This window comes from Canis lupus, chromosome 19 (genome assembly GCF_048164855.1).
Source record: "Canis lupus baileyi chromosome 19, mCanLup2.hap1, whole genome shotgun sequence".
Lineage (NCBI taxonomy): Eukaryota > Metazoa > Chordata > Mammalia > Carnivora > Canidae > Canis > Canis lupus.
Genome location: NC_132856.1, coordinates 51,645,415 through 51,665,738, shown reverse-complemented (window position 1 = coordinate 51,665,738; position 20,324 = coordinate 51,645,415). Strand labels below are relative to the sequence as shown.

The following is a 20,324-nucleotide window of genomic DNA, read 5'->3' as shown; positions in this document are numbered from 1 at the left end:
AAGGAAAGGTTTTGGCAGGAGTGGGGAGTGGGGCTGGAGTTGGGAGGGTGGAGGAGTGTCAGAGGTCCCCATGTTCGTCACCATTGGAGCTTCAAAGCCCAGCCAGGACCTCGCTTCCTGTGTCACCTTGGGCAGTTAGTTACCTGGGCCTCTGAGCCTTGTGAGAAAGCTGAGGATGAGTCAAGTGAGCTCATGCAGAGGCAGACGCTTGGGGGACCTGGTGGCTTGTAGCTAGATCCTGCTTCATGGAGCTTCTTCATCCATTCATTCCATATCGGTTTCTTAAGCACCTACTATGTACCAGGCTTTGTGAACACAAAGGACAGCCTGGGACCCTGCCGACTTGGGGCTCCCGGTCTAGTGGGGGCATTAACCACGAGAGTGGGCCTAGATGGCATCTAGGGAGTACCAGGGACAGCACTTCATGACTTTTCTCCATCCCTGGTGTAGCCTATTTGGAGGACGGGGAGCCAGCAAGGACAGGTCAGGGCACCTGCTACCCTGGCACTGGGAGCATTGCTCGGGCATCCGATTGTGATGTAATAGAGGCTTATGTTGAGGAGGGGTAGCTTCTGGGGCCCCAGCAATCAGGCACCCAGGAGAGAGAGGGGCAAGTTGGCCTTGGTGCCCCCGACCCCAGACCTATACCATCTGGGGAAACAGTAGCCCGAGGTTTAGGCACGTGGGGAGCATCCCAGTCTGGCCGACATGGCTGAAATGCACACTCTGTATTCTTCTCTGAAGAGACTGTTATCTTTCTTCAATGGCTTCATAGTTGTAAGTGTGTCACCACCCAGGCCCTGGGGCTTTGCAGCCCTTCCTCCATAGCCGGCTCCCTCAAAGACAGAAATAAGTTGATCCAAATTCACTGGCATCCGGATCGGTGGTCCCTAGGGAAGCAGGAGGGATGTAGGGCAGACTGACGAGGAGCAGGACACATTGGGAACACACTGGGTATCGACCCAGAGTTGGGAAAATCAAGCACAGCTGAGAGTGATGGGGGAGGGGGAGTGGCGGGGGGAGGGGGTTGGTGGTGGAGGAGCTTGACTCTAAGCCAAATCCTGCAGAACATTAAATTGTTTGGGAAGGACAAGAGGCAGAGGTTATGGGTTTGGTCCTGTAAATGTTTCAAAACACTTTTTTTTTTCTTTTTTAAAGAATTTATTTGTTTCAGAGAGAGAGCAAGAGCAGGATGGGGGCAGAGGGAGAAGCAGACTCCCTTGCTGAGCAGGAAACCCAATGCAGGGGCTTGATTTGGAGTCTCTGGGACCATGACCCGAGCTGAAGGCAGATGCTTAACTGAGCTACCTGGGCACCCCAAAACTGTTCTTACTATAGAAGTGACCCAAAATGTGCATTGTTAAGAAAAATTGTTTTGGGGTGCCTGGGTGGCAAAGTCGGTTAAGCATCAGACTCTTGGTTTCTGCTCAGGTTGTGATCTCAGGGTCAGGAGATGGAGCTCGGCAACAGGCTCAGGGAAGAGTGGGCTTGGGATTCTCTTTCTCCCTCTGACCCTCCCCAACTCATATGTGCTTGCTCTCTCTCTCAAATAAATAAATAAATAAAGAGAGTCTTTAAAAAGACTCTCTCCCTCTCCCTCTGCCCCTTCCCCTCTCGAAATAAAAAAATCTTTTTTTCCAAGATTTTATTTATTTAATAGGGGTGGGGAGCATGAGTGGGATGGGGAAGGGGCAGGGGAGAAGGAGAAGCAGAGTCCTTGCTGAGTGGGGAGCCCCACGCAGGACTCAATCCCAGGACCCTGAGATCATGACCGGAGTTGAAGGCAGATGCTTAACCGACTGAGCCACCTAGGCACCCCTAAAATATACCTTAAAACAAGAGAGAAGCAGTTATTCTGATAACAGAATGGCATTAAGAAAAGGCTGCCAGGAAAAAGAAGGATATTACATATCACTCTTCATCTTGTTACCTGTCTTGTGCCTTTTCATGGGAATTAAATAATACAGTATATTTAGGGCAGCCCGGGTGGCTCAGCGGTTTAGCACTGCCTTCGGCCTAGGGCGTAATCCTGGACACCCGGGATTTAGTCCCATGCATGGACCCTGTTTCTCCCTCTGCCTGTGTCTCTGCCTCTCTCTGTGTGTGTGTGTGTGTCTCTCATGAATAAATAAAATAAAATAAAATAAAATAAAATAAAATAAAATAAAATAAAATAAAATAAAATAAAATACAGTATATTTAAAGGGCATATGCCCATCAGGGGAACACTGCTCAATAAATACCATCATCATTATTATATCCTACTAGATTTTTCTATATGCCTTTTAAAAGCAGTGAAACACAGGAGGCTATGGCTTTACAATCCACTTTTCCCCTTTTAAAAAATTTATCTTCCCCTCCCTTTGGATAGACTTCATCTTTTAGAGCAGTTCTAGGTTCACAGAAAATTGAGCAGAAGGTACGGAGGTTTCACATATACCCCTGTTCACACATGCCCTGCCTCCCCCATCATCAACATCCCCATCAAAATAGTATATTTGCTATAATTGATGAACTTACGTGGACATTATCATCACCCAGAATGCATAGCTTACATCAGGGCTCACTCTCGGTGTTGCACATTCCATGGCTTTTGACTAAAATGTATCCCCCATTTTAGTGCATATGGAATAGTTTCACTGCCCTAAAAATCCTCTGTGCTCCACCTGTCTTCCCCACCGCCCCACTAACCCCTGGAGACCTCTGGTCCTTCTACTGTCCCCATAGTTTTGCCTTTTCTGGAATGATATATACTTGGAATCATGCACCATGTAGCCTTTTTAGATTGGCTTCTTTCATTCAGCAATATAAGTTTCCTTCATGTCTTTTCATGGCTTCATGGCTCATTTCCTTTTAGTGCTAATATTCCCCTGAATGTACCACAGTCTGTCCATTCACCTGCTGAAGGCTATCTTGGTTCCTTTCAAGCTTTGGCAATTATGAATAAAGCTTCTAGAAACATCCACGTGCAGGTTTTTATGCAAACATCAGTTTTCATCTCAGTTGTATAAATACCAAAGAACATGACTGCCATATCATATACATTCTCCTCCTACAATAAGGGTCAGCCAACTACACCCTTGTAAATAGAAAGATAGGTAGGTAGGTAGGTAGGCAGATATAGATGATAGATATTACTTATTTGTAAATAAAATAGTTTATGAAGTGAGCATGACTGTTTTGAGCAATACTGACAGAGCTAAGTTGTTTCAACAGAGGCCTTATGGCCTGCAAAATTCACAATATCTAGGGCTTTTCACACAACAAAAAATTGCCAACCTTTATCCTAGAGCAACATTTAAAATAACTGTCTAGGGCCCTGGGTGGCTCAGCGGTTTAGCGCCTGCCTTCAGCCCAGGCGTGAACCTGGAGACCTGGGACTGAGTCCCACATCAGGCTCCCTGCATGGAGCCTGCTTCTCCCTCTGCCTCTTTCTCTTTCTGTGTCTCTCATGAATAAATAAATAAAACCTTAAAAAAATAAAATAAAATAATTGTCTAGAGTCCCATTGCATGGCTGTCCCATTATTTACCTACCCAATCTGTATTACTGATTGTTTCAGATAGTTTCATCCCTGAGCACTCTGACACTAATAAATAAAATCTTAAAAAAGAAAAAAAAAGATATCAGACTGAATATCTACAAATGGAATTTCTAGGTAAAGGGTTTTATTGTAAAAACCTTTAAGATTTTAAATACAAATTGCAAAGTGTCCTCCCTCATGCCCTTCCCCCAAAAAAAGTTTTTTGTATTTTTTTAGATTTTACAGAGAGAGGCAGAGACATAGGCAGAGGGAGAAGCAGGCTCCTCACAGAAGCCTGATATGGGACTCGATCCCTAGACCCAGGATCATGCCCTGAGCCAGAGGCAGACACTCAACCACTGAGCCACCCAGGCATCCCTCTCCAAAAAAAGTTTGTTGCCTGGCAACAATATATGAGAGTGTCTCCCTACATCCTCACTAACTCCAAGTATTAACATTTTTAGATGTTTTTGGTGATTTTATTTGCCTTTGTCTCTCTTCCTCCCCCACCCAGGAAAGTTCTATTTGTATACAGCAAACAGACTGTTTTTTCCTTTCTGATTTCTGTCCTAAAGATGTCTAATGTGATCCTCATTGGCCTGGGATCGATGTCAAATTCAGAGGAGCTGTCCTGACAAGGGTCCTTGGGCCGTCCTCTGCATACCTCGTTCATGTTGGCTACCTGTGCCTGGCAATAGGCTGCATCACAGTGCTGCTCAGCTTCAGCTTCGCTGGGTGGTATGGAGCAACCAGAGAAAGCAGAGGCACTCTCTTGTATGTAAGTTGGATCTGCACACATACCACCCCCTCCACCATGTGAATCCTTCTTTGCACATATTACAAACCCCTGCCATCACCATCCCTTATTTTTCAGTGTTTGTGGTGTCTCATTTGATGGCATGAGTTGCACCCATCTTTTCCTTTACAATATACATCCCAGTTAGAACTCCTCTCCCACCCAAGGCCACAAATCATAGTCTCCAAGGTTTTCTTCCCATAATTTTAAGTCTGATGTCTCACTTTTAGCTCTTTGGCTTTGGGAGTTTTGTTATGTGTGTGTGGTGTGAGGTAGGGATCTGTCCTCTTCTACTTACAGCAATTTCCATTGTGGTTGGGTCTTTTCTGGGCACACTACTCTGTTCCTTCAGCCCATGTATATGATCCTACTAATACAACACTGTGGTTATCATCATGTACGCACAATTACGTGTTCAAGTACATGAGGTATGAAAGTTTTGAGCATGACCATGCAGACAGCATGTCGCAGATTTTGCACATCTTGCTCATTCTCACATATACCTTGGTTAACTCCCCAGAAGCTAGTTCCCAGCTTCCCCACTCCCATTCCCCTTAGAATCTCATCTGAGTTGATTTGGTAAAATTTGCCTCCAGCTTTTTTTGTTTTCCTTCACTATGTTGCTACAAAATTCAGGTTATTTCAATTCAGGGGTTTCAGGAGATCCTTAGTATGGTCATCTCCCAGAGCATAAACACCTCCATTGTTTTTTGTTTGTTTGTTTGTTTTTAAGATTTTATTTGATAGAGACATAGAGCCAGAGAGCACAAGTGAGGGGAATGACAGAGGGAGAGGAAGAAACAGGTTCCCCCCTGAACAGGGAGCCCAATGTAGGGCTTGATCCCAGGGCCCTGGATCGTGACTTAACCAACTGAGCCACCCAGGTGTCCCTAAACAACCTCCACTGTTAAAAGCACTCTGCCCCCACCCTATTCCTCCCTAAAGTTCTATCATCTCTTTTTCTTTCTTAATTACTCCACTCAACAAATATTTATTCGACAGATCCTGTACCTAAATATTTCATTTTCAATAGGACGTGGACGCTATTTTATTCATAGTTTAGCTTGGAGGAATCAAAGAAAATCCAATCACACCCTGCGTGCAACCCATTAGCAAATCCAATTGATTCTACCCTTCTCATCTGTCCCTCCAAAGCCTCTGAGACCTCCTCAGAAAAGCAAAATCGTTTTTTATGGTGTTGGGAGCCACGGAGGAGTCTGAGCAGAGGAGAGATGTGCCCTGACTCGGGTGTTCATGGGCGCCCTCTGGTGGCCATTGAAGGAACAGAGTGTGAGTGACCTGGATGGGACTGAGACTAGGGTGCAGGGATTGTGCTGGTCCAGGTGGGAGACAGTGGGTGCTGGGCTGTGCTGTGTGAGGTTGTGGACAGGGTGGGAGAAATGAGCAGATTAGGCATAGATTCTGAAGATGGAAACTGTAGGCTATATGGACGCCTGGATATCTGCCTCCAGCCACGTTGGTCACCCAGAGCTGGGGAGAGTAGTAATATTAATATTAATCCTCACAATCTGCTACATAACTCACTTGTCTGGACTCCCACAACTGCTAAGCTCTGTCCCAATATTTGTCCTTGTGGGCTCTGGGGTCCCCGGGTGTGTGTTCACCACGTTTTCTCACCTTTCCGTATGAGGACTAGATAAGCCCAGCCATGGGCCGGTCTGGCAACTCCAAGTCTTGATGAGCAATCAGATTTTAATAATCATAATAAAAAACAGAAGGAGAGCCAGGAGCTGACCTACTTTGCCCCCATCTGGCCTCCAGTAGCTCTACAGAACTTACTGACGCCTCTTGAGCTGGTCCCATGCCTACAGTGTACAGATGGGGAAACCAAGGCCCAGACTGAGCAGCAGTTTCTCCTTGATGGGAAAGTTCAAGACATTCTCTCTACTTGTTGTCTTTCTCATGGTTTTCCATTGGACTTGTGAATTTTGTCTGAAACATAAGCCAGCAAACGTAAGCACCACCACACACAAACCCTGTAGCCAATGACCTGTCACCTTGCATCTTCCCTACAGCCCCCTCACCTCTCCTCCCATCTGCAAGGATTCTCATCCTGTTTCTCCTCCCCTCCTCCTGCCTCTGTTCTGTCCTCACCACCATCCCTCCTCTTTCCCCACAGGCGCCTGTTGCCAGGGCACACAGCCTTTGGTGACCTGGAGGTCCCCTCAATAGGTCTCCCTGGCACCCAGAAAGTACTGGGCATGAACTGGAGCTCCAGCCAGTCGCTCCAAGAATATCTCAGTGCCTGGGGCACCTGGGTGGCTCAGTGGTTGAGTGTCTGCCTTTAGCTCAGGTCATGATCCTGGGGTCCTGGGATCGAGTCCCACATCGGGCTCCCTGCAGGGAGCCTGCTTCTCCCTCTCCCTCTGCCTGTATATCTGCCCCTCTCTCTGTGTCTCTCATGAATGAATAAATAAAATCTTAAAAAAAAAAAAAAGAATATCTCAGTGCCAGCATCCTGGATGACAGGCAAGAAGAGAACGTGTGAAAGAAATAAGCCCTGCCCCCACCTGGGCTGAGTTCTTTTCAACTGAAAAGGCCATATGGCTTTGGGGGGAAGGTAACGGAGGTACAGTCCCCACCCCTGCAGGGAGGCGGCTGAGCGGGTTCCCAGCCCCCTCCAGCCCCTCTGTGTTTTCCAGTGTTTCTTATTCACGGTTAACATGCTCACTGTTGAAATCACGATTGCCAAGTGGTCCTTGCCTTGTTCTGCATTGTAAGTACTGTGCTGCTACTCCCACTCCACTTTAGAAATCAGTCAAATCAGTAGGAGCACTGCCCCCTCCCCCCAGGAGCCACCCACACAGTGATACCTGGCCTTTGGGTCTCCAGGGCTGGAGACTGGGTCTCCAGAAGTTGGGTGAAGAGCCAAAAACCTCAGCCATCCCCTCAAAGTCCTCAAGAGACTGGCCGAGTTAATTTCCTTCACCGTCTCTCTTGCCTCTGGTGGTAAGGTGTTAAGAAGTAATGGAAAAAGCTGTAAAAGCTGTTGCGGTTTTGAAATGTGTTAGACACAGAGGGCTATTTTGCAAAATCCATCCAAATGACAAAGCACGGATACTTGGACCCAGCTTTCCCATCTCTAGGAATCATCCAAGGATTTGCTTGCTCAGGTGCCGAAGAGGAGGTATACACCAGGGTGTGCAAAAGATTGCCACCGGCTGGGTTGCCTGGGTGGCTCAGTGGTTGAGCGTCTGCCTTTAGCTCAAGTCATGATCCTGGGGTCCTGGGATCGAATCCCACATCGGCCTCCCTGTGGGGAGCCTGCTTCTCCCTCTCCCTGTGTCTCCACCTCTCTCTGTGTGCCTCATGAATAAATAAATAAAATCTAAAAAAAAAAAAAAAAGATTGCCATCAGTAGGAGGGAGGTTAATTTAAAATAATGCATATAAGAAAGTCCAATGCGGGCAGTCCCGGTGGCGAAGCGGTTTAGCGCCGCCTGCAGCCCAGGGCGTGATCCTGGAGACCCTGGATCGAGTCCCACGTCGGGCTCTCTGAGTGGAGCCTGCTTCTCCCTCTGCCTGTGTCTCTGCTACTCTCTCTCTCTCTCTCTCTCTCTGCATCTCTATGAATAAATAAATAAAATCTTAAAAAAAGAAAAAAAAGAAAGTCCAATGCAGGTGGAAAGAAGGAAAGAGAAGGCTCCCCATGCAGGAGATGGTGCATTCTCCAGGACACAGTGTTCTCTTCAGTTGTGTCCCCCGCACCCCCGGAGGCAGACCCTGAGACAAGGCTCTGAAGGCTCATGGTTTATTTGAGAGGTGATCCCAAGAGGCAAAGCGAGGCAGGGAGAGGAATGCAGCCCATAAGGGGTGACCCTGCAGGCAGCTGGGCTCTGTCCTGCTTGGGGAGATTTGGGAGCAGTTTCGAATGTGTGTCTATTTTCCCAAGGGGAAGCGGGTGAGGGAGCTGCAATATTGATCTACCTCCCATCAGTATGGCCTGAGGGCTGCTCGCAGGGCACATGTGGGCTGAGATGCCACAGAGAGCCCTCCGTGGCTGGCAGCGGGAAGCCAGGCCAGCGTGCACAGAAATGACAAACGCTCACGGGATGTGAGCAGAGCCCCAGGAGCAATCGCTACTCTTGCTAAGAACAGCCAGATGCAGAACAATGAGAATAGTATAAAGCAAGGAGAAGGATGATGCGAATATGCTTTGCTTTGACATACATCGAATATCTCTTTTGGGACACAGGAAACAGTAACAGTCACCGTGGCGGAGTGGGAGGACCTTTCTGGCTGGGAGAAAAAGGTAGGAGGGAGACTTTTCATGGTCTACCCTTCTGTGCTTTGTGAATTTCGAACCACGTGACTGTTTCACCTCATCCAAAAAAAACCTTTTTTAATTTAGACCTTGATTTAAAAAATAGAAAATTAAATTTGCCCCTTTTGTGCTGAGCCTGATTCAGTTGCTAAAGATGATATTCAAGTCTTTAATCGAGTTCCAGCCAAATTGGGGGTGTAGCAGGCATGTGGGCGATTCAAAAGAGCAGATGATTCAAGTTTGTGATGGGTACAACCAGATGCACTCAGCTCGAGACCCACGCTCTTCCCCATGTCCCTCTCTCGGGGGTGATGGCAGCCAGCATTGTCCTCCTCCAGTGCAGACCTGTAGCTGAGGGAGGGTGGTGGACTGTGAAGGAAGCCAAAGAAAGCAGGAGGGTGGGCACCTGGGTGGCTCAATAAGTTGAATGCCTGACTTTGGCTCAGGTCATGATCTCAGGGTCTTGGGATCGAGCCCCGCATCCAGCTGCCCACTCAGCGAGTGGGGGTCTGCTTCTCCCTCTCCCTCTGTCCCTCCCTCCACTCATGCTCTCTCTCTCTCAAATAAATAAAGAACATCTTAAAACAAGGAACAAAAACAGAAGGGAAGCTTGACCTCCCTGCTCTGTCCCCAAGAAACCTCACCAAGTGGGGCACCTTGCTGTTTTATGTGCCTTTCACTTCCTGTGTCATCTTTGAGGTTCAAGAAGTGGCCTTGGAGCACATCTTCGTGACCCTAAGGAAGAATTACAGAGGTTACAGTGACCCAGATGACTATTCCACAGAATGGAGCTTAGCCATGGAGAAGGTGAGATCCACATCCCGGATGTGTTCTTTTGTGGCAAAAGACGCATAACATAAACTTATCATCTTAACCATTTTTAAGAGTCCAGTTCAGTGGCATTAAGTACATTCATATTGTTAGGTGACCCTCATCACCACCCATCGCCTGAAACGCGCCATCCTCCTACCTGTCCCTGTGGACGTCACTCCTCTAGGGATTTCATATAAGTGGAATCCTACAGTGTTTGTCCTTTTGTGATTGGCTTAGTTCACTGAGCATAATGTCCTCCAGGTTGTAGCATGGGTCAGAATTTCCTTCCTTTTTAAGGCTGAATCCTATTCTATTGTACAGATACACCACACTTTATTTATCCATTCCCCTATTGATGGACACTTCGATTGCTTCCACCTTTCATCTGTTGTGAATGATGATGCATAAACACGGTGTACGTATCTCTTCAAGTCCCTGTGTTCATTTCTTTTAGGTGTATATATAGAAATGAGATTGCTGGATCGTCTGATAATTCTATGCTTAATTTTTTTAAGATTTTATTTATTTATTCATGAGACACACACACAGAGAAAGAGAGAGAGAGAGAGAGGCAGAGACACAAGCAGAGGGAGAAGCAGGCTCCATGCAGGGAGCCTGGCATGGGATCCCAGGTCTCCAGGATCATGCCCTGGGCTGAAGGTGGCACTAAACCACTGGGCCACTGGGGCTGCCCTACTTTAATTTTTTGAGGAATTTTCATACTGTTTTCCACGGTAACTGCACCATTTTACATTCTCATCAGCAAGGCACAAGGGTATTAGTTTCTCCACACCTTTGCCAACATTTGTTATTCTCTCATTTTTTAAGATTTTATTTTATTTATTTATTCATGAGAGACAGAGACACAGGCAGAGGGAGAGGCAGGCTCCCTGCAGGAAGTTCAAAGCAGAACTCGATCCCAGGACTCCAGGATCACGACCTGAGCTGAAGGCAGATGCTCAGCCACTGAACCACCTAGGTACCACTCTCTCTCTCCTTCTCTCTCTTTTTTTAAAATAACCATCCTTCTGGGTGGGAGGTGGTGACCTTTCCTTCTTGAGTCTTGGTGTTTAAAGATCAGGACCAGCCTGCATGTGTCATCAGAAGCTCTTGGGGCAGGTTGTTTCAAAAGGTCCTTGAGGCCAGAAAGGGTTTGGAAGGGAAAAAAGCATTGCCTGTTTCTAGAAGTGTTTGACATCTGAGTTTTGGAGCCCAGGACCTTCCCTGGGGTCATATTCAGGCTTGGGAGGTGGCACATGATGGGTAGTGCCACAAAATTGCATCCTAGTTTTGGCTTCTGAGGCTTTAGATGGTAAAGAACATCTCTCCCTCATTCAAACAGCCCTTCCACTATCTTTATTGAGCACCTACTGTGTGCCGGCCACTGTCCAGGGCTCCAAGGACAGACACAACAGTGCACAAAACAAGACCCTTGCCATGAGTTATTGACACGTAAGTGGGGACATAGACGTGAAACTACTTAGTAAGCCTACATGTCAGATGTGAAACAGGGCAGGGTAAGGGCATAGACAGTAAGGGTTTGTTTACCTGACAGTGCTATTTGTCACTTATTGGCACCTCGCAATGGGATGGTCTGCCCCTTTGTTGGAGGAGGATCACATGATGACTTCTGGCCAATGAGCTGTGAGCAGAAGTGCATGTCACTTATGGGCTTATTTATTTATTTATTTATTTATAAGATTTTATTTATTTATTCATGAGCAACAGAGAGAGAGGCAGAGCCATGGGCAGAGGGAGAAGCAGGCTCCATGCAGGGAGCCCGATGTGGGACTCCATCCTGGAACTCCAGGATCATGCCCTGAGCCAAAGGCAGATGCTCAACCACTAAGCCACCCAGGCATCCCTGGGCCAAATTATTTGACTGCCAGCTCAGGGCCCTCCAGAGTACTCTTTCCTCCTGCCTCAATAGTGGAACTATCCGGATGGTGGCTCCTCCATCAGCCAGAGTTCTTGAGTGATTTTGATAAACAGAGTCCCCCTGCCAAGTTGTGAGGGGCAGGTAGTGTGAATGAGAAATGAATTGCTGAGTTTCTGGGATCATTTGTTACGCAGCATCCCTTAACCCAGCCTGACTGATACAGGGGCTGTGGCTAACCTGGTAAGGGGGGACAGGGCAGGCCTTCCCACAGAGGGACGTTTGAGTAGATAGCTAAATAAAGTGAGGAAGGGAGCCGCAAAGATATTTGAAGGAATAGCATTCTAGTAAGAGGGAACAGCCTGTATAAAGGCCCTGTGGCTGGGGCTTGCTAAGTGTGTTTGAGGGCCAATGAGGGGGCTAGTGTGGCTGGAGCTGAGTGAGAAAGAGGGAGAGTGGGGGTAGGATGAGGGCCTGGAGGTGACTGGGCACCTCCTGCAGGGCCTTGGGGGCCATGGGGAGGTGTTCAGCTTTTATCCCAAGTACGATGAGAGCCATGGAGGGTTCTGAGCCACGCTGGACTGGAGTAAAGAATGCATTCAGCCAGGCCCCAGTATAGCATGACTGCTCTACACAGTAGCCATGGTGACCACGATTTCTATTGTTTTCATTATTTTGATATTTGAAAGGGAGACTTCAAATGATTATTCTCCTCTTTGTAGCTAAAGTGCTGTGGGGTGAAAAACTACACGGATTTTTGTGGCTCCTCTTTGAAATGACAACTGGTCCCTCCCACCCCAGGAGCTGCCATAAATCATCAGGACGACAGCCTGTGATGGGTGCAACGTGTCCACAGACATAATTCCTGGGTTGGGGGGTTAACTCAAGATTTTGCTGGACATCACCTAGGTAGCCTCCTAGGGCTGGTGACTTTTAGAAAAATTGCATATTTGCAGGAACCCCGGCGAGAGGGGTCAAGGGAGAAAGAAAGCAACTGTCATTGGGTGTTCAGCTCATTTTGACCTCACAGCCTTGGGGAATTAGGGTTACCATCCTCATTTCTCACATGGGGAAACTGAGGGTTGGGAGGGGCCAGTTCAAGGTCACATGGTTTTGATAGAGCTGGATTTGAAGCTGGTTTGGGTCTGAGTCCATTCCCTGGGCTACACTGCCTGTCTTACAAAGGGCTATTTTTTAAAAAAATATTTTATTTATTTATTCATGAGAGAGATCTGGAGAGAGAGGCAGAGACATAGGCAGAAGGAGAAGCAGGCTCCCTGAGAGGAGCCCAATGAGGAACTCGATCCTGGAACCCGGGGATCACACCCTGAGCCAACGGCAGACACTCAACCACTTAGCCACCCAGGTGTCCCCAGAGGACTTAAAATATAGCAATAATGATAAACGATGATAATTCTAGGATAGTGACAAGTTGCTACAGGACTGGGCACTCACTTTGTGAATTTAGTCCCCATCATATGCCATCCCGAGGTGGGGAGTGCTTTTCTCCCATTGTATAGGTGAGGAGACTGAGGCCCAGGGAGTTTCCCAGCACTTACTTACTCACCACCTGTTATTGCTGTACTCATTACCTGTGTTCACCACCCAAATGTGAGTACCACCAAAGCAGGAATTATGTCTGTTTTGTATGTGGCTGGGTTCCCAGGATTTAGCTCACAGGAGACACTTAATCAATGCATATTAAGTAAAGGGGAACTGAACCCTGTCAAGAGCAAGCTCAAGGCAACTCTAGCTTCCAGAAGCAAGAATTGCCAGGGGCCTAGAAAGGGGAGCATCTCTGCAACTGCAGGAAGGAAAGTGGAGGGCCCATCTCTGTACCCACACACCGTGTCTGGTCTCTTAATTTCTCTGAACCTGTTGCTTCACCTACAAAACAGCAAAGAAGAGTACCCACCTCCTGGAGTTATAGTGATAAGTAAGTGAGAAAATACATGTAAATGGCTGAGAAGGTGCTGGATACATGTTAGCCCTTCTGTTCATATGTAAAGAGCATTCAGAAAGAACTAATAGTTACTGAATGCTGGTTATGTGTCAGACCACTGCTATGTACTTCATGTAGATCTTTCTCTCTTAATCCTTGCCATAATCTTGGGCAGCAGATTCAGTTGGTCCCATTTACATTTGGGGAAGCCAAGGCACAGAGTGGTGTGTGACTTCTCCAGGATCACACAGCTAGCAATAACTTGGGACATCTGGTCATACTCTCATTCACCACACTTGGAGGTCACTACAGATATTGGGGAGCAAGTTGTATGTTATGGGTGAGGTGAGGGAAAGAGGAGGCCAGGAAGATGCTGGGTTAGGGGAAGTGAGAAGTGGGAAGGACTCAGTATCCTTACGGCTTTGTCCCCTGCTCCTTTCTGAATCTGAGAAAAACTGGCCCAATGGGTGGGGCTGATGGGAATTTGGAATCCAGAAGTCTTTACCCAGGTCCTGCCTGCTTTGATAGTTGTATCCTCAGGGCTGTTTCCCCAAGCTCTTGAAAATAACCAAGACTCAGAGCTTCAACTGGGTGCAGCAGTGATACAGGTAAGGCCTAGACCCTTAAGAACACATTGAGCTCTTTTATTGAGCACCTACTCTGGGTCAAATACTGTTCTGGGCACCAGAGATCCCTGCTATGGTGGAGGTGACGTTCAAGTGGGGGTGGGGGATGGATGATCGGTTCAGTTAAAGATCCCTTCTGGGAAGGAAGTAAAGCAGGATGATAGGATAGGGAAGGGAATCAGGGATGGCTTTCCTGAGGAGGTGACATCTGACCAGTGACCTGAGGAAATGAGGGAAAATCATGTGTGTAGATAGAAGAAACCAGAGGGAACAGCTGGTGCAAAGGCTAGGAGGTAGCAATAGGCTTGGCTTATTCATGGACCAGTGGGGAGGTCCTTGTGGCTGGAGCAGGGTGAGCATGAAGAGTGGTAGGGGGAGATGAGGGCAAGGAACTGATGGGGTTGATCATACAAGGCCTTGTGGGCTGCAGAGAAGGGTTTGACTTTTATTCCGAATATGATGGAAAGCCGTTAGACAAATTTTAATGTTCACTTCTTCACTCCACAAACCTCATTACGCACCTACTTTGACCAGGCATTCTTGTAGGCACTGTGGATAAAACAATGAACTCAATAGACAAAAATTTCTGTCCTCATGGGCATTCTAATCAGCAGGGAAAGACAAGAAATATGATTTTTTCAAATGGACAATTTATTGTATGATTGTGATAAATGTGTGTGTGTGTGTGTTTTTAATTTGAGAGAGAGAGAGAGAGAGAGAGAGAGAGCATGAGCAGGGGGCAGGGCAGAGGGAGAGGGAGAACCCCAAGACTATGGGCTGAGTACGGAGCCCAACACAGGGCTCGATCCTAGGATCGAACTTTTCTTCTCCTACCTCATTTATTTATTTTTAATATTTTACTTATTTATTTGAGAGAGAAAGAGAAAGCACAAGTAGGGGGGAGGGGCAGAGGGAGAGGGGGAAGGAAGCAGACTCTCCACTGAGCAGGGAGCCTGATGTGGGGCTTGATCCCAGGACCCCGGGGTCATGACCTGAGCTGAAGTCAGACACTCAACCAACTGAGCCACTCAGGTGACCCTCTTCTACCTCATTTAAAAGAAAACTGCCTAAGGCAATAACTATAAAATTGTGTTTATAGACTGATATTAAGATATAATTCACAAGACAATAATAGCACAAAGGAGGGTGGAGAGAAAAGAGACATATAGGAGCGACGCTTTTGTATGCTCCTGAAATTCATTTAGTACTAATCCAAACTAGATTGTAAAAAAATGTTAATTGTAATCCCATGAGCAACCACTAAGAAAAGAACTTTAAAATACAGTAAAAGAAACAAGGGAATTAAAATGCTGCACTAGAAAGTATTTAACATGAAAGAAAGTTGAGGTGAGCCAACAGAACAAGGACAAAACACAAATGGAAAACAAATAGCAAAATGGCATATATAAATCGTACTTTCTCAGTAATTGCATTAAAGATAAAGGGTTTACACCACTTCAGTGTACACTTTAGAAAGGCGAATTGTATGATACACGAATTTTCCCAATAAAGCTGTTATTTTTGTAAAAAGAAAAAACAGCCTCCATCCCTCTGAGCCCGCATGAAGTTTTTCTCATGTGCTTCCCCCAGACTGATTTTCTTTCTTTTTTTTTCTTTTTATATTTTTATTTATTTATTTGACAGAGAGAGAAGGAGCACAAGCAGAGGCAGAAGGAGAAGCGGGCTCCCCTCTGAGCAGGGAGCCTGATGCAAGGCTAGATGCCAGTACCCTGGGATCATGACCTGAGCTCAAGGCAGGTGCTCAACCAACTGAGCCACCCAGGTGCCCCCACCACCAGATTGATTTTCTTTCTTTTTTTTTTTTTAACGAGTAACACGTGCATTATTTATTTATTTATTTTAAAGATTTATTTGTTCATGAAACACATACACACACACACACAGAGGCAGGCAGAGGGAGAAACAGAGGGAGAAGCAGGCTCCATGCAGGGAGCCCGATGCGGGACTCGATCCTGGGTCTCCAGGATCACACCCTGGGCGGAAGGCACCAATAAACCGCTGGGCCACCCGGGCTGCCCACCAGATTGATTTTCAAGATACAATAGTGTTTTTCTGGAGATCACTGCCCAGCTGAGATACAGATGAGTCTCATCCAACTGTTCTGTATTTTATTTTTTATTTATTTTATTTTTTTAAAAAATATTTTATTTATTGATTCATGAGAGACCCAGAGGGAGAAGCAGAGAACACAGGCAGAGGGAGAAGCAGGCTCCATTCAGGGAGCCCGATGTGGGACTCGATCCCTGGACCGCAGGATCACACTCTGAGCTGAAGGCAGACACTCAACCACTGAGCCACCAGGCGTCCCTGATCTGTATTTTAAAAACGGGTATTTTTTTCATTGTACAAATTTATATTGAATATATGCAAACTATACCACAGTCTTCTCCAAGGAGGTCATAATAGTCCAGATCCCAGCCAGGTTTTCAGGGCCTTCGCTGCTGAGGTGTGGGCAGGGTTAAGAAAAACGAGAGATGAGGCACTAGCAACATGGGGAGCTGTAACTTCCCCTGGGCCAGAAGGGGTGGGAAAAGCAAGAGCCATGGAAGAGGAGCACCTGCCCACAGCCGCAGTCTTGAAGGACTCAGGGTGGGCGTAAGAGAGAGGAGGCAGTGGGGAAGAAATACTCCGACTTTTCCAACAGCCCTCCCATCTCCTACAGGTGTTTCCTATTAGGCAAACCTAACAGGAAGTGGAAGGGGAGGAGGTTCTGGGAAATGTAGTTTGCGGGACCCGGTGTGTGTGTGTGGGGAGCAGCGAGAGGATGGATCTAAGATCTGTGGGAAACCAAGGGAAAAAGACCCACATGCATCATGATAGGCCTCCACCTGCTGCTCATGACTGAGACTGATTGTGGAAACAGGGCCAAAGTGGCTCCAACCTGACCATGAGGGACCTTCGGCTCTCTGTAGAACCCTGCCCTTCACCTTTCTCGAAAGAAAATGTTCCTCTCCCCCTCTCAGTGTATCCAAATTTGATTTGGGTTCCAGAGGTCCCTCAGGTTGGTTCAATATTTCTTTCTTCTCCCATTTCAGCTGCCAGGAATTCTTGCCACTTTGCTGCTGTTCATCAAACTAGGCTGACAGACCCCGGGAGGGGTGGGGGGTTGGGGGGAAGACAGGACATTTGGCCCACCTGGCTGCTGGAGATTTTGTCTCATTATTATTCCTCTGTGACACTCACTGATTTTGGAAGGGAGGTTGGTAATAAAAGATTTGGGAGAGCTCTGTTATCCTGACTCCTTTTTCCTTCCTTTTACTTTTTATGCCAGTTGGCCATGATCTTAACCCTAAGTACCTGAATGGGATGACATGGCCTCCTTTCTCATGCAATTGTCTTGTTTTGTAAATTATTTTGTGGAAAAAAAAACTAAAATGTTCACACACATACAAAAAGGAATTTGTCCAAAGAAACTCCTGTATACCCATCACCCAGATTCAACAATCACCTAGAGTCCGACATGTTTGTTTCATGATCCCTTTTTCCCATTAATGAAGTATTTAGAAACAAATCCCAAACAATGTCATTTCCCCCCCTCATCAGTACACATCTCTAAGAATGTATTCATCTGAGTCAACCCCAATGCTATCATTACACTTGACTGAATGCTTGTGTCCCCCCCAAATTCCCATGTTGAAACCCAATCCCCAATGTGATGCTATTGGGAGGTGGGGCCTCTGGGAGATGACTAGGTCCTAAAGGCTGAGACCTCACAAATGGGATTAGTATCTTAAAAGAGACACCAGAAAGCTCCTTTGCTTCTTCTTCCAAATGAGGACACACATACACACACACACACACACACACACACACACACACACACAGCCATCTATGACCTAGGAAACTGGTGTTCACCAGACACTGAATCTGCTGGTGCCTTGATCTTGAACTTCCCAGCCAACAGAACTAAGAGAAAGAAATGTCTATTGTTTATAAGTCACACAGTCTATGGTGTTCTTTCATAGAAGCCCAAATGGACCAGGACAACACCTAAGACAATTAGCAACCATTCCTTGGTATCACCCAAACCCAGCCCACCATCAAATTTTTCTGATGGGCTCAAAAATGTCTTTTTATATTGATTTCTTTGTGTTTTTAAAAAGATTTTACTCATTTATTCATGAGAGACACACAGAGAGAGGCAGAGAGACACAGGTAGAGGGAGAAGCAGGCTCCGTGCAGGGAGCCCGACGTGGGACTTGATCCCATGATCCTCGGATCACACCCGGAGCCCAAGGCAGCCGCTCAACCACTGAGCCACCCAGGTGCCCTGATTTCTTTGTATTTTTTTAATCGGGATATAATTGACATCTAACATATTTGTTTCATGTCTACAACATATGACTTGATAGTAGTTTGCATGATGATTACCACAATAAGTAATGAACATCACTATACATCATCACACAATTTTTTTCTTATGAGAACTTTTAAGATCAACTCTCTTAGTAACTTTCAAATATGCAATACAGTATTATTAACTATAGCCACCATGCTGTACGTTACATCCCCAGGACTTAACACATTTGGTTTATTTGAATTGGATCCAAATAAGGTCCACACATCATGTTTGCTTGTCATGTCTCCTAAATCCCTTTCATTCTAATCCAGTAGTTCTCAAATTAGAGGATGCATTGGAGTCCTCTGAATGTTCTGCTAACACAGATGCTGGAGCGGGGGCACCCCCAGGGCTTCTGGAGTGGGGCCCATGTATCTGAATTTCAAACAACTTCTCAGGCCAGGCTGCCAGAACATGTTCAGAAAACCACTGCTCCAGGTTCTTCCTCTTCTTCTCCAACCCCATCAACCTTTAATTTGTTCCAGAAAGAGCGTGGGGACACCTGGGTGGCTCAGCCAGTTAAATGTCTGCCTTTGGCTCAGGTCATGAACCCAGCCAGGGTCCTAGGATGGAGCCCCCCATCAGGCTCCCTGCTCAGTGGGAGGCCTGCTTCTCCCTCTCTCTCTGCTGCTCCCCCTGCTTGTGCTCTCTCTCTCTCTCAAATAAATAAATAAATAAATGGGATCTTTGTAAAAAAAAAAAGCATGGATTTACTCGTTGCTTCTACCCTGAACCCTTTATCTTCTTCCCCTCCCCCCCATATTTCCTGTGAGTCACTGATTCTCAGCCCTAGCTGCACATCGGAAGCCCCCAACACCTTCCAACAATACCCAAGCCTGCACCCCATCCCCCACCTTCTGATTTGTCAAAAAAAAATTTATTTATTCATTCATGAGAGACACAGAGAGAGGCTGAGACATAGGCAGAGGGAGAAGCTGGCACCCGGCAAGGAGCCCGATCCAACACTGGATCCCACAAACCCGGGATCACCACCTGAGTCAAAGGCGGACGCCCATAGGTGGAGCCCCCCAGGTGCCCCTCCCACCTTCTGATTTTTTATTTTATTTTATTTTATTTTATTTTATTTTATTTTATTTTAATTAATTTATTTTTTCCACCTTCTGATTTAACTGGACGGGACTGTGGCCTGGGTTTGGGGACTCTGACATTCCCCCATATGATTCTAAGGGCTGGCCATGGTCACTGCTGAGAAAGCATAAACCAAGGCCTTCATCCAATGACCCCAGCGACCTGAATCGGTTCTTTCATTGGGGATTGCAAAATGCCGGTTTAACTAATCTTTCCATCTTTCTTTGGGGGGCGGGAGGGAGAGGGGCGGATTTTGAGAAAGCTAAAATGAGCACGTGTTGTATTTGCCATTGCTGCAATCACCTCCCACTTCAGGAAAGGACACATCGGTTTCCTTTGGAGACAGCCCACCTCTCAGATTTCTGTCCCTAAGCCCGGGGCCTCGTGGTCTCTGACAGCCAATCAGCGTGTTCCATCTGTCGGACCTGTTCAGGTGTGGGCTGGGACCCAAGCTGGTCCCTGGACAGTCGGCTTGAGGGCTTGGGATAAGGTGATCGGTTGGCTTGAAGCTCACCGCGCAGCCTGACGGTGAGGCTGCAGAGCGAAGGCTCAGACAGCGGTTGAGGATCCTGGGACTGTGTGTAAGTCCCTGGATCCCGCTCACACTTGAGCTCTGCAGAGCATTCATTCACTCAACAAACATCTGTGGAGCGCTTGCTCCAAGTAAAAAATGAACTGTTTTACGCACAACACTCCCCCACCCCACTTTTTAAGATTTATTTATTTGAGACAGAGAGAGGAGAGAGAGCACAAGGTGGGGACAGAGGGAGTAGCAGACTCCAGCACTGAGCAGGGAACTGGAGGCAGGATTGGATTCCAGGACCCTAGGATCATGACCTGAGCTGAAGGCAGGTGCTTAACAGACTGAGCCACCCAGGTGCCCCTACTCACAGCACTTCTGACACCAAATGTATGTGGGTATGGAGGGATTTCACACCAAACAATTCTCTCCGGGTACCGACTGGGCATCCTAGAGTTCAATTCTGACATTAACTACCCAGGGTTTGGGGCAGAC

General features: G+C 46.9%; 1 protein-coding gene across 1 annotated transcript; it reads left to right on the top strand.

Annotated features, from left to right (window-relative positions):
• The first annotated feature begins 541 nt into the window (after positions 1–541).
• Positions 542–19,785, top strand: TSPAN16 (tetraspanin 16). The gene is given in 10 exon segments (XM_072788212.1): positions 542–777; positions 4,099–4,120; positions 4,123–4,301; positions 9,303–9,410; positions 12,015–12,057; positions 12,060–12,113; positions 12,116–12,157; positions 13,767–13,817; positions 13,820–13,842; positions 19,708–19,785. Coding segments are annotated over 10 exon segments (669 nt in total). The 5' UTR covers positions 542–708.
• The last annotated feature ends 539 nt before the right edge of the window (positions 19,786–20,324 follow it).